This window comes from Rhyacophila brunnea, unplaced genomic scaffold (genome assembly GCF_057557595.1).
Source record: "Rhyacophila brunnea isolate RB1 unplaced genomic scaffold, BYU_Rbru_1.0 scaffold_18, whole genome shotgun sequence".
Classification (NCBI taxonomy): domain Eukaryota; kingdom Metazoa; phylum Arthropoda; class Insecta; order Trichoptera; family Rhyacophilidae; genus Rhyacophila; species Rhyacophila brunnea.
In genome coordinates this window covers 3,909,690-3,925,376 of record NW_028232837.1, presented here as the reverse complement: position 1 = coordinate 3,925,376, position 15,687 = coordinate 3,909,690, and the positions used below count along the sequence as shown (strand labels likewise).

The 15,687-nt window shown below is 32.2% G+C and overlaps 1 protein-coding gene across 1 annotated transcript in view; it reads left to right on the top strand.

The window, feature by feature from the left end:
• Window positions 1-1,924: 1,924 nt before the first annotated feature.
• LOC147073125 (glutathione S-transferase 1-1-like) overlaps window positions 1,925-15,687 on the top strand; it is a 32,456-nt gene continuing 18,693 nt past the window's right edge. The window contains exons 1-2 of the mRNA XM_085945256.1: window positions 1,925-2,043; window positions 13,515-13,669. Of these exons, the coding sequence (XP_085801382.1) occupies window positions 13,529-13,669 (141 nt within the window). The 5' untranslated portion in view covers window positions 1,925-2,043; window positions 13,515-13,528. The remainder of the gene's footprint in view (window positions 2,044-13,514; window positions 13,670-15,687) is intronic.

Below are 15,687 nucleotides of genomic sequence, written 5' to 3'. Positions count from 1 at the left end.
TATCATTTGTTTGTATCAGATTTTAGGTAAATTAAGCGTTTTGAATTAAATATTGGTGAAACCCATTTTAATTGAATGTTTGATCATTTCGATGCTTGTGTCTAAGCAGCGCCATATTAAGATACAAAGCCTGAGAATATCTTTTTGCATAAGCATATTTCTCAAACGAGTGGTCCCACTGTTCAGCTGTCAGCAATCAGATCCCAGATTGCCTGATATATTGATTTGCAAAACCGCAACGTTTCGAATTGAATTATAACAATTTCGTAAATCAAATGTACCTATTAGGTACCTATCAGTGTTGTTTATAAATAATATATTACAATCCTGTTATTCATCAGCTGTCAAATTCAGACTATTCCTTCATACAAAAACCGGTGGTAATATTGATTTCCAAAAATTGTCTTATGTAATAGTTGTCTCGAGTTATACATTACATTTTGTGGAAGGTGTTAACGTTAGTGTATTAAATATTTATCACTTTTCTAGGCAAGTTTCCGAATGCTTCGTCTTATACTTGAGTCGGCTTTGGTCTAGCTAGGTCATTTCAAACACATATTGGTGAAAGATATAAGATCATTTTTTCGATACACCAGTTCAATAGGGGAACAACTCAAAATTTAAAGGTTTTGAGTTAAGAATGCCATTTGATGTAGAAAGGTCTTCTCTTTATAATTCAGCAAAAAAAATAATTAAAAATTTCTTCAATGTGTCATAAAATCGAATAATCCTTTCTAAGATTAATCAGTAATTCCATTATATAATCAAATTTATTTGTTAATTCGTTATTAAAATGTACAATTTCATTGTGCATTGATGAATTCCACTAAATCAAATATAAAAAACATACACTTTCATAGAAATCAAGCCTTTAAAATTAAAATAAGAATTACTGCAAAAAATTCAAACGCCATTATCTCGGAACAAGGCTTTATGAGTTGTTCCCCTATTGAACTGGTGTATCGATTTATATGGGCCTCCACAAAGTGGAGGTTTGTATTGACAGATTTTTTTACGAGAAATGGATGTAGCCACTTGCTCAACCTATTAGGTCCATTCTCTGACTCATACACAGATTGATACAATATTATGTGTTCTTGCCAGACCCAGGATTTAAACCTGGGACACACGACGCTATACGTTTAAGCCGCGCGGCCATCGTGTCAAGTTTATAGTTAGTCTGCGAAATTACAAGTTCCGATCGTAGTACTATTACACTTAATTGCCAATCAACGTATTTCCGTCCAGAATCGAGAAAAGGCTTATAATTATTAAATGGTTTTGCAAATCAGTATGTCAAGCGATGTGGGATCTGATTTTGATAACTACTGAAGAGTGGGACCACTCGTTTGAGCAATATGCTTGTGCAAAAAGATAGGTTCAGATCAAGAAGGCAGTGACCATGGTTAATATTTTTTCTCGAATCATCGAGAATCTCAACAGTAACAATTTGTCGAGAAACAGGAATCATGATTTATCACAATGTCTGGTTCCCAATTAATTATTCGTATTACTGCGCATAGACCAAACGGGGCCGTAGACGAAAAGCAACCGCAGCTTCACCGCCTAAAAAGATAATAATATCACAAGATAGCAATAAAATAAAGCGAACCAGTGTTGCCATATTTTGAAAGTGGAATTATAGAATAATATTTCGTCGCGGGCCACAGGTTCCCGATTTTTCGTGGTCGGCTTGTTTTTTTTAGGAAAAATATTTCGCCGCGGGCCGCAGATTTCCAAATTTTCGAAGACCACTCGATTGCGAAATGGCAAATGCAGAATTATAGTACTTTTATATAAAATTATAGTACGATTTTCAAAATTATAGTATTTTGGCCGTACTATACCTATTTTATATCGTACATAGTACGCGGACCAAAATTATAGTACAAATACTATAATTATAGTACGGTTGGCAACACTGAAGCGAACACAAAATAATGACGTGTCTGTGAGCTTATATAAACTCGCCGGCCGGCGTCGCTTCGGCGTCAGTCGTTCCACAGTATTCACAGTGATCACGTATCTTGACTTCCTTCTCCGGTGAGTCTCACAAATCATTAAAAAAAACCAACCCAAAATTCCAATTTACAGCAACCTTCGAGTACGCTGAGTGCCCACGAACCGAGACCAGTTCCTATGATCACTTGCAACACTCCCAAAGCGTTCTAGATTCAATATTAAATCAAACACCGGTTTTTACTTTCGTTTCGAAACACCCAAGTGCGTTTGCGATATATTTTTGTAATACGAAAATCCTTTCGAACCAAATTAAGACTCATTCAGTCGCCGACTTTTAATACCGTGTGTGTCTGTCTTGTTAATTAACTATTAATAATTAACTGTGTTTGTTTAGTGTAAATTTTAACAGATTAATTAACAAAACAAACTAACATTCAAAATATAACAACTTCATGATCGTGTGTGTGAGGCCTGTATTTTAATATGGGGTGTGCAGCATGTATGTTCTTTTCTGTCTTAAAACACGTTTTCCCAATACAATCATATTAAATTAACGTCGTTACCAATACAAATAAAAGTGTCACTTTAATTTTATTATATAATAAGAATTTTAACATTGTAGTTGTACGTATTTATACTTCATCATAATTTCACTCCAGTGGTGTCACACTTTTCTTTTTATTTAATTTAACACTTGCATGATTTTTAATTAATTTTGAATTTGATATTATTATAATATATTATTTTATTTTCAAAAATGCATATCGTAGATACCTAGCATTACTCTCACCACGTTTACGTATAGTGAAATGACAATAAAACTTTTTTATTTATTCATACAATTTATTAAAATCATTTCTTACAAAGTGAATATATATACACGTTATTCAAATATATTATATAGATAGAGTGATCATTTACGTTGTAATTATATAGTAGATACTTTGACTATGACAAATTGTTGATCATTATTGGATTGATAATATTGTCAAGCATGATTGCCTTTTTACCACGACCAACCTATAGAATTATAATTCAGCACACAAAACTAAGTACCTAGTTACAGCAGATTAACTTTATTATTACGAAAATACTTAATTATTATTATTATTATATATTAAATAGTAATTAATGCAACTACTTAATTAAAATATTATTATTACCACTTACCTACCTAAAGTTTATTAAAATAATGTGACTTATTGAAATAAAAAAATACCAGCACATTTAAAATAAATAATTAAACCAGAAGCAAATAAGTATATAACTACGTTGTTTAAACGTATTTACAAAAATTGTTTCTCTTTTTAAGCCTGTTTGTAAAATTACGTATCAACCATTGATAAACGTTTTACATTTCATAATACAATATATTTAAAAAACTGATTTACAACCTCTTTCACATTACGTAAAATATACACAAATTGAGTGTATGTTAATGTATATAAATAATACAAAATAGTTTGCAGGATAATCGAACCAAATTCCATTTTTAAAAAGGTTAAACTGTCCTACGACCATACCAATAGCATAGTAAAAGTCACCACGTACCGCGGACTTATTTCTAACAGTAAAATTACATTTTTATTTGATTGTTTTCCTGTTAAAATTTCTCAGTACCTAATTATTATCATTTATGTAAAAATATTATTTAATGAACAAGTTTATCTACTCATTTAAAAAAACGCAAGATACGTATTAAAAAAAAAACCAACCGCAGTTATGTGGTTTACCTACCTGACCACCTGCAGGTCATGTGATCAAATTAAAATATTTCTGAAAAAAATTGACACTTAGTTATTTGGCATTTTAAAAGAAATTAAGAAACTTGCATGTGTCATTCATTAACCTTGATTACTTATTGATAATACGGTAATTATGCCGCAGATGCCCACATAGCTTTTATATTATTTTTTTTACGAAAACAGTTTATTCCATGTACTTACACAATTATATTAAATACCTTTTTCTGTCGGCGCAGATGCCTTTAGATCCAATAATGTTAATTTGAAATTTTCACACAATTTCGATGCATTATTATCACACACTAAAATTATAATATTAGGTTGGGGTAAGCTAGGCTAGGTTAGGTTTGGTTTCGTCTAAAAAGAAAGTTATAAAAACTAATGCGGGCATCTGCGGCACATTTTCCGATAATAATTAGAGCAGTTTACATTATTATAAGTACCTAGTTACACATAGTGAGATATTAAAGAAAAAAAATATAACGATGTAATATTATGTATTTTATTATCTAGAAAGTTTAACTAAATAATATTTAACACGTATGTTTTATCTGTTTAACAGGACATTGTACATGTTTTGCTATCTTGATAAAATACACTAATAGTCATAATAGTAGACTGTTAAACCGTGTGGCAAATATTTAAACAACGCTGTATAAATCCTTATCAAGAAATTCTAGATTAACTTAGGTACACCAACCACGACAGTAACAGTAGGTAAATTATTAGAAATATAACAACATATATATATAACAAGATAGTATATAACAGTGGTTGCTATCTAGTTGTAATATACAAATTAATTATTATTTTAATACTTATCGAAAATACTACGAATTAAAATAGATTGCATTAGACGCTGTAGTTGTATATTTAATGAGCAATTGGTTATTTCATTTAATCACAATTTTTGTAATGTAACTTTATGTGTTTAGTAACAAATTAGATTTGAATATAAATGTTTACCTTCCATAATTAATATAGTTTATTATATTCACGAGTCGTCAGGACGATTTGGCGCCGGACAACTGGAGGCCACGCAATTCGAAAATAAATAGACGTTAGGTACTTATAGCTACATTAAAAAAAATATTTAAAATCATTATTTATAATTAAGTGATTGTATTATGATTTAATAGTTGGTGAGAATTTAAATATGCAGACGTATATAATGATTTAATCGTGGATATGTTTAAGTTTCATCGAAAAAAGAGTTTTTTTATTTTATATAAAGCCTTAGGCTTGGTAATTCTCAATCCGCAATAAAAAAACATTATGTTAAGAGTAAAATAAATTAAAACTACTAAGTAGTAGATAGAAACTGATTAAAATTCCTCGTCTACGTTCTGTATACGTGTCTACGACAGGGCGGCGTACAATTGTTCAGTTGTCCTATTCCCTCATTGTTCTATTGAGTCTATAACGAGATATCAGTATAGCTACATTTTGACATAATCTTTACAATTTAACTTACAATTAATATAATATTATATCATTTTAAAATTTTGTCATGCCACTGTAGAAAGCGTCTATGATCAATGTTGTAGTGGTATGACATTTAGGCGCGCACTTGTTTGATTCCAATTGGATTCCAACTACCTAGGAATGTTTCGAAATTTATTATTCATATCGCGAGCAATGAGATACCTAAACCAAAACAGCAGGGTTATTGCAACTGGTTAATACTTTAATACGTTTCCGTTATTTTTCTTGATTCAAAACAACACGGATATCACTCGGAACAATTCCGTACACAAGACGGTTATCTACAATAATTGATAACACGGTCGACTTGGAGATAATAATCGGATTCATTTGAAATCAAGTAAGAAATCGCCATTACAGTATAACGTATTTAAAATTATTTTGCAGTACCTACTAATCAACGACAATTTTCAAAATCGCCGCATCTCAATTCTCAATATGTAATTGTCGTACCTACACTATCTCACTCCAAAACATTAGTAAAAAAACATCACGCGTGATAATTCACATCTCAGGATAATTAACTGTCTAAATACGATACAGTATATTTATCATCTTTTTATTGATTTTTGAAGTTGGAATCTACTGGCACATGAATCGGGATTGAACCCGAACCTATATAATATTATTATCCTACTTCCAATCGATTTTTAATATTTTATTTTTGAATATAAGCTCATTTCACATACGAATCAACTAAATTGATATAATAATATGTAGTTATTAAATGTCGTTTACTAGTTTACACACGAGCTTAATTATTGCGAATAATGGATACGAAAGGTGTGTTGCCATTTAAATAATAAAAAAAAAAATTATGAACACGACTTATCCGCGGTAAATGATTTTATTGAAAAAACGACGTATAAAACAACTATTAAATTAATAATTAAAGTTTATATTAACTATTAATTTATATTGGGCAGTTTTCATAATTCGGTCATTACTTATTAATTGAAAAATATTTAAGTATAAAAATTACGGAATATCAGAATTTTAAAGTGGCCACACCTTCGATTCTCATAATAAGCGACGTTGCCATGTTATATATTATTATATTTCTTCCATATTGTTCATAATTAGTTAGGTTTACACAACGTCAACATGTTTACATTAAATTTGATTAACATTATAATATTATTTAAAAAGGTATTTCACTACTGCAAACTGCCCTTTTACTATTATCAAATAATGTAGTAAGTACCTACGTAGGTAAATAGGTACTTACGTAGGTAGTTGCGTGTATTTTATGCCAAAACAGTAATAACTAAACACGCAAAAATATAGGGTTATTGTAATTTTATTGCCAGTTGCCTAATACAAAGCGTTGCCTAGTTACATAATTACATATACATGAAAAATATTAAGCAGAATTAAAGACATTTGATTATTTTAAAAGGCTTTTTGTTCGTTTTCCTGTCGTGGTAATTACCATTTGTTAGAAATAATTATCCCACCTTCAAAAAGTGTCATAAAATTCAAACTACATACCTATTAATAACTTATTCACGAATGCTAAGCTGTCATTTCAAAACGTAGTCGATCATTATCAACAAAATATTTTTTAGCTATCAACACAGCGATCATGTTGTTTTCTTGGTAAAAAAGTGAACATCTTGATATTATTCCTCTGTGTGAAATTACTAATAATTACTTAATAAATTAATGATCATTTTTTATTTTGTCCTTAGTAGAAAATTTTAAATTTCTTTTCCTTATTTAGTTTTTCCGAGTTTCCAATAGAACATTGTCGATACAGAATGACACCGAAAGCTTTTTCTAGCGTTATTGAACTAACGTTCGAAACGCTCCTGTCAGATGTACCTAGGTATGTGGTTTTTAAGGATGGGATATTTTGGGCGAAACTACAAAATTATACATGCCTTTTCATTCATACGTATTACTTATTTGTTTTATTATTACACATATTTTTTTAAGTGTATTATGCCTTGCCTAAACCAAACTATAATAAATAAAAAATATTATTCTATCTATAAAATATCCTAAGTTATGTATGATTTAATTAGATAAATTTAGGTGTTTTATACATATACGAGTATTTATTGACTATTATCTATTATGGCTTGGTTTTCGCATTGAAAAACTAACCATCGCCATCTGTAAAATATTATAGTCCTATTTCAATGAAAACAAATATGCATGACCATGGCCCCCACATCCTGAAGCGGGCCCCCAGGCTAAGATCTTTGGCGGGCCCCCTACCTATCGCTAAGGATAAAGGCAGTGTGACGCTCTACAGTAGCAGTAAAATTAATATATTTAGTGTTTTTTTTTGTATATTTTATTACCTACATCCATTTGAATTATGGAGTTGTCGGGTATCGATACGCAATTAAAAATTACATTGTCCAACCACATAATTTTAAATAATAACATTAATGAAGGTAAATAGCGCGCAGGTGACTTTTTTACTATTAGCAAATTTGTGATGTGTGTTTATCTCACTTATTTGGTCGACTTGCCACGCCGGGCCCCCAGGCTAGAGCCCTACCAGCCCCCCCCCCCTTGTGGGGGCCATGTGTATGACTTACAAAATGTAGTGTGCACTATTTATGGCGGATATTAACAGCCCACGTCCACTCTTCGCCACTGGTATACATATTATTATGTAATTCTGCCTAATATTTTTCAAACTATATAATAATTATTAGAAAATATATTATCAAGTAATAATAATTGATAATACTATAAATAGTATACCTAATCATCGACTATTATATGATAATATTTTGACCTATGATCATAATTACATTATAATACAATTCATTATTTTTTGCATGTATAGCTTATAGCTTTAATTGTTTTTATAACATTTTTAAAGTGACAAAAAACGAGCAAAAATAATAAATTACCTGGATTATAACAAAAATGCATACTATGACGCTTAAAATTAGCAAGTCATGTTCGCATAATTTTTAGAATACATAAAAACCGGTTTATTTTGTAATTTTGTTGTTTTCCATAGAACATGAAAATTAGTTGAATTAAAATTCAAGGAAAAACAGCAGTTTAATTGTTTTTCTTTTTAGCTTTGATGTGCTAAAAATATTGCCAACTCATCGTTAGAATGACAAGCTATACTTATTAAAAAAATATCGATTTACGTCCTAGGTGGTACCATACATTTCGGATGTTACTGTATTAAAACTTTTGTTTACTTCTTTAGTTCGAAGCAGGCTTGAGGGTGGGTCTATTGTTTGGGCACTGCATCAGTTGAAGTATGGCCTTATGTTCAAGAGGGTTCAGAAGAAATTCTTGACTATCCTTTACTTGAGGTTGTATGGATACTATCTGTGGCTTTATTCTACTGACTTTCTCTTAGGTATGCTTACAAACTGCAGTCTGCAATTTAGAAGAGATCTTTATTTAGCTACGTATTTTTTTCGACTCATACGAGGTATAAATGAGAACTCTGCCATTCTGGGTAGTATTGACATGTGTGTCGCTGATAACTATCTTAGACATAGATAAATATGGTATAAATTATAAGATTTGCGGGAAAATTGCTAAAATATAATATATTATTCACAGCAAATCAATAATAGGGTTTCTTTTTAATCTTCGTCAATTATAAATAGGTTGGTCCAAATTTATAATTACTTAATTAGGTGACTAACTTATATTGCAATTAATCTTTTTTTTGATTCGGTACGTTGTGGGTAGTATTGCAAACTGATTGAATGACCCTGTGATTAAATGACTTGTTACATTTTTTTCACTTGATAAAATATAGTGGAAACCTTCAATCGGAACACAGGAAAATGTAGTTACATTTTCAGGGGCTTTGGGGCCCATATTATTTGCCAAGTTTTACAAGCCAGTACCCTCAATACCATGGCCCCCACAAGGGGGGGGGGCTGACAGGGCTCATGCCTGGGGGCCCGGGCTTAGGAGGGGCCCGGCGTGGCGGATCGATCACTTAATCGAGATAAACACACACTACAAATTCGCGCTAATAGTAAAAAAGTCGCTTGCGCCGCTATTTCACGACTGGAATTTTATTTTATAATTATTTTTAGTGTTTTCTTGGCTAATAAAAACGACTATTTATCCAATAAAGGCCGCATGTTACTTGGCTATCACAAAACAGGGTCTCGATCATTGCTTCATAATATGATACCGTGCCGACAATTCAAATTGATTTATTTACCCTTTATTTTACACAGAACCCTGCAGTTTCGCAGAATACAATTTGGGGATCACTATTGTAGAACATTACACGGCTTTTAATCTTAGCGATAGGTAGGGGGGCCGCCAAACATCTTGGCCTGGGGGCCCGCTTCAGGATATGGGGGCCATGCTCAATACCCATGTAACAAACCTTTATCGAATCGAATAATACTTGTTATTAAAGCCTATCAGGAATAATAATCTTAAATCGAGCACAAGGACCACATTTTTGCGGTCAATCAATTCGGAAATTTAGTCTCAAAATAAATTAACTAATATTTACTCAGTGAACTTTTTTATTGTTGAAATTATTTTATGATTATAGTAGTAATTTTACACAACACAGAAGGTACATTTTATGCATGCAATCGTGTTGTAAATGGGCATGCTTTTTGATTGCAGAGTGCACATTTTATGGCATTATGATATGCTGTTAGTTGTAATCATAATTATTGGTTACTTGGACAGGATGTAAGGTTTTTAGAAAACAATTTATACGGTGATGAAAAATAGTATTTTAGTACTTACACACCTGTACCAGTCATGTATACCTATTTAGATATTGTATTGTTATAAGTTATACTGGTATAGGTGCCTACGTTGCAAATAAACGAATCGGCAGATACAATGCCACAAAATATTGTAATATGCACGATTATAATCGGAGTATTTATAGCAATGGATGTGTTCAACCAAATCGATTCGGATGTTGATATATTCCACCTACGTGAGAATGAGTACCTATATGTGGATGTTGTTTTATAAATTCTTAAATTAAGGTTTGCTTAGCTCATTCGGTGTAGGTACTTCCTTGTACATATCTAATTTACTTATATATTTTTTGTATTTACATGTTTATACTGTTTGATAACATAATACTGTTTTAATAATATTTCTTTATTTCTAAATGTCATGTTGTGAACGTCTTAAATTAATAATTTGCAATATTCACTAATGTAAAAATAAATAAAATTTGAATTTTACATTAAATCATAGTACTTACTTATATGATTATATTGATTCACATATTATATCTAATAATATTTTATAACAACATTGTCCAACTTTGCTAACATAATGGCCTAGTCTTACTGCTATTTTATTTTGATGTGAAGACTTTGATTAAAATGGGTTCTGTGGGAATCATCATGGAACTTTTTTGGTAATGGAATACAAAATCTTTTTAACCCGTCTAGACAGGGCGGCAGTGGGTAAGGCGCTGGCCTACCAGCCGAGAGTTCTGGGTTCGATTCCCGGTCATGACAAAAACATTTATTTGTTTTTCTCAAAGCCTGGGTGTTTGTGATTGTTCAAAATTACTAACAACCACCTTGTACGAAAAAGCAAGGACATGATTATTAATAATTCTAAAAAAAACCCGTCTAGATAATTCGTTTATCCAAAGTGTAAGCTAATAATAATAATTAGTATTTACTAACCCTACTGGCAGTGATGGTGTGGGTAGGGCGTATGCTGTTCATGCATTTATTATAGGCGGCACATTTTAAGGAGGCGTTCAATTCATAAAAGGATACGAATAACACAAATTACAGAAAAAAATTGCCCAAAATCCCCATATACGTTGGTCCCTAATAAATCCTATCATGGTTTTTTTAATGGAAAATCTTTCGTATTGACAAGTATTATTTTGACAATAATTAATATGAATGAAGTCGATGGCCGAGCGGCTTAAGCGTCTGCTTGTAATGTCGTGGGTCCCAGGTTCGAATCCTGAGTCTGGCAAATACACATTTGTTTTTCAATTTGTGTTTGGAGTTAAGAGTATGGACCTAATAGATTGATTTTCAAGTGGCTAACATCCATTTCTCGTGAAAACAAAACCTGTTGATACAACGTCCACTCTGTGGAGGCCCATATGATCCTCTTAGGATCGAACATTGTGAAGTAGTAAGTAGTAATATTAATAAAGTCATCCAAATGCTAATTTCATTCGTTTTGGTTGTCTGTCATCGACTTCTAAGTAATGTTTTCAAAATTCGAACTATGCAAAAGAGCTGTCCGGATTTCAGGCTTAATTTTTTTGGAAAAAGAAAAATTATATAAGATACCTAGTATTAGATTATTTGATTTGTAGAAAGTTTTATCATTCTAGATAATAATATTATCAACAGATAATAATATTACATCGGTGGTGATAAACTTTGGTAAATATAGATAATCAGCGCTCGAAATGGAAAAGTTTACGAACCGGAGCGCTCGACAAATTTTCTGAAGATATTTACATAGTCATCAAATCGCATGTGTATTTTATAAAAATAAATGTGTCAGATTTTATATTCTATGGCCTATCTATCTCAGACGGTCAACATATTTTTTCCACGAGACGGAGCGATAATTTTACAGATTTCACGAGCCGGAACGGCGCTCCGGTGCGTTCCGTTCCATTTCGAGCCCTGTAGATAATCTAAAATGTTTTATATTTTACACTTTTTAGTGATATCACTAACAGTGATTTACTTGTAATGATTGTAGATTTATTTATTATCACAATTTTACGCAAACCAAAAACTAGATATACGTGTACCAGTGGCGAAGGGTGGAGGTAGGCAGTTGAGATCCGTCATGAATAGTGCACACTAAACTTGTCATGCATACTTATTTGTTTTCATTGAACTAATAATACAAAGTGCAGATGGTGTTGGTCAGTTTTTAAAATTCATTACCCTGCCTAAAGTAAACCATAATAGATTTCTGTAAAATATCTAAAATTATTCCATTAAATCATACATAACTTTAGATATTTTTTGGATACCTATTACGGTTTGATTAGGCAGGGTTTAATCGAACTTTAAAAACCATCTGCAAATTGTATTCTTAGTTCAATGAAAACTAAAAAGTATAACTGAGAAAGTGTGTATTATTTTTGTCAGATCACCACAAACCTACCTTTACTAATATAGTTTGGTTTAATCAAGGTTCAGTGACGTCCCTACACAAAATGCCGCCCCTAGGCAGTGCCAACATGCCGCCACATTTTTTTTATACAGTACTTTCTATCATTCTTTCATAACTCCAATATATAAGAATTGTGTTGTATGGATACATTACTAACAAGATATAGGTACCAAGGTAACTATACTATTAAATCTAACTTAAATGCCATGTCTGCTTCAATAGACAATATTTCGAGTCTACGGTTTCAGATAGGTACATTTAAAAATACACCTGACAACTTCCATAACTCGCGAGTGACTATGAAGAACGTGACGTCCAAGGACGACGGAAGACATCGCGAACCCGACAACCAATAAAGTCAATAAATAATTTCAAAATAACGTCAACAAAATTAATAAATGTAAAAAATCTTAACACCACTGCACAGTTATGTACTGAAATATGACTATATTCTAAAACATTAGAGCGAGAGGTTTAAAAGAATACTATTTTATGTAATAAAAATACTTTGTGCAGTCATCAAATGTTTATAATAAATATTAAGGATAATAAGGCTTCAAAATTATATATATAGATTATCTACAACGTTTAAGTTATATCCAGGATCATGCTTTGAAAATAGAACAAAAGCTCCATTTTGACCTACGCTGAGCATGTCCCCCCTTAATGGAAAGATATTTCCGTTATTACTAAGTTTAGGTAGCGTTCTATATATACCTAATCATTCTCCTCGATTTGCCGCCCTTTGAGTAACTGCCGCCCCCAAGCGACGCTCAATCTGCCTACCCCCACGGGACGTCACTGGCAAGGTTTAATTGAATTTAAAAAAACTAACCAATTCCATCTGCAATTATTTATGTTCTTAGTTCAATGAAAACAAATAAGTATGATTGACAAAGCTTAGTGTGCTCTATTTATTGCGGATCTTAACAGCCTACCTCTACCCTTCGCCACTGACGAATACATATTATTTGCGATGGACTTATATTACAATCATTATTAATACCTAGGGTATCTTAATATTATTTACTCAATATACCTATTATGTGATCACAATTATTACAGGTAATATTAAAAATGGTTATTCTTTTTTCCTATTTTATGGCGCTTTGATCCATTTTTACCCAATGCACTACGCCATTTAACCAACTAAATGTTTGACCGAACGGGCATTTGATCGACAGCATTTTGATTATATATGTATTTTTATTGCAGCCAAACCTTCCAAGATGGGTATTGATCTGTATTACATTCCCGGCTCTGCACCATGCAGGTCCGTCCTCCTCACCGCAAAGGCTGTTGGAGTGGAGCTCAACCTCAAGATGACCAACTTGATGGCCGGAGAGAACCGCACTCCAGAATACATCAAGGTAAGACAATCTTAACTCTCTTAATTTGACTTTCCTTTTAAGTGAATTACTGAGAATTGTTATAATATATTAAAAACCTAATTTCGCCGGATTTGTTTTCTCAAAAAATGACAACACAAATCTTCTACACACGACTACAGCAACTTCCTGTTGTCGCCGAGATCTTGTTGTGGGCGGTAGTTTAATAATTATTCATATTGAAAGTAACTTTGACGATTTGCTACGTGTAATACGGGCTCTTCCCTTCTTAGATGCTCCTGTGCTGGCCGAAAACAGCCTAACCCAACCGAACGTCAAAAAGTTAACGTATATGTGGTCGGACTATACATAATTTGAAAACGACGGGCATTGAACTTGTAACCACTGGATTCGCGTTAAGAGCGTACTTCAGTGAAACGGCTAATAATTTTCAACAGTAGGTGCGACGAAATTTCTCACTAGTCGCCAATCGGAGACCGACGTCGAGGTGTCCGCACGTCGATTTGTTTTGTCATGGCGTCGGATGAAAATATTCTTAAATCGTGTAAAGATGACTAAAAAACTTTACGTATGTACTTAAAAAAGAAAAAAATTCAATGAATATTCTATTATTATTAGTAATATAACAATAAACATAACATTAAATGGACGCATGTTGGACGAAAAATTATATTTCGTTCGGCACGCGTCATTTGCACAATCCGCGCATTGCCTAGCCACGATCTAAAAAGACCATGCCTCAACTGAAGTATAGCCTTAAACAGACTTAATTACGACGTATTAAACTAGTAGTTCTTATACATAAAATGCTTATCAAATTGCGATAATGTTGACTGTCGGCTTTTGTGTTTTAAATTAAGGTATAATTACTTACCGACGTCCGGATCACCTCCAAATTTTTAGTTATAGCGTACTAGCACGTGTTAATAATTTAATTATGTAACATATTATCATTTCTTTTATTCAACAAATAATTAACAAGATTTGACAATGTTACCTATCTTATTCGTATTAATAGCATACATAAAAAATAACTCTTAGATGAGCTAAATATACGTGATTTTAATGCCAATTAAGAATTTGCAGGTAGGTACCTAAAATCTTTGCGTCTGCCTGAATAATTCGCACTTTGCAGAAAATATTTGATTGATTATAATGCCCCACCTCTTAGGTTTTTTTAATGATCACACAGGTAGTAAGTATACGTTTTATAACTTATTTTTTTGAACTTTTTACTACATTGACACGCCTCTGCCTGATTACTTCGCATAACATTAGATCAAATGATATTCACTAGTCTCAGGTTCGAATCCTGGATCTGGCAAGTACACATATTGTTTTTCAATTTGTGTGTGAGTCAGGGTATGGACCTAATAGGTCGAGCAAGTGGCTGACATCCATTTCTCGTAAAAAAGAAAATCTTTTAATACAAAACCTCTACTCTGTGGAGGCCCTGATGATCCTATTAGGATCGGACATGGTCGGAAAAACTTGTATTAACATAATGTGTACTAATAATTAAATAAATAGATAATTCATGTAAAAAAACGTATTTTTAGAATATATTACATTATTTTCATCCTAGAGTCGGAGTGCAAAGCTATGAAGCGTAGAAAATAGTATTGTTTCAATACATCTTCATTCTACAATTCAGAATAAAGCTTCATTCGTTTCATTTGTGGGATACAAATTATGCTCACCATGCATTTTCATTTAATATTATTATAGTAAAAACTATATTCGGTAAAGCTTTATATTAGAGTTTCCAATTGACTATTAATAATATTAAATCTCTTGGTTTATACCTACATAGTATGATGCAAAAAAAAATGTTCAAAGATTTTGCCGATTTGTAAAAATTTCATTGAAGTACTTACTACATATTTGCCGCCCACCGTGGTGAGGGGTTTAGCATGCCGATTCACCAATTGGTAGGTCACGAGTTCGAATCCAGAGACTGAGTAAAATTCAACGGAATCACTGCGCAAGTTCTAACTTCCTCTCTGATTAGCACATAATTTAAAAAAACCGGTTGTTTC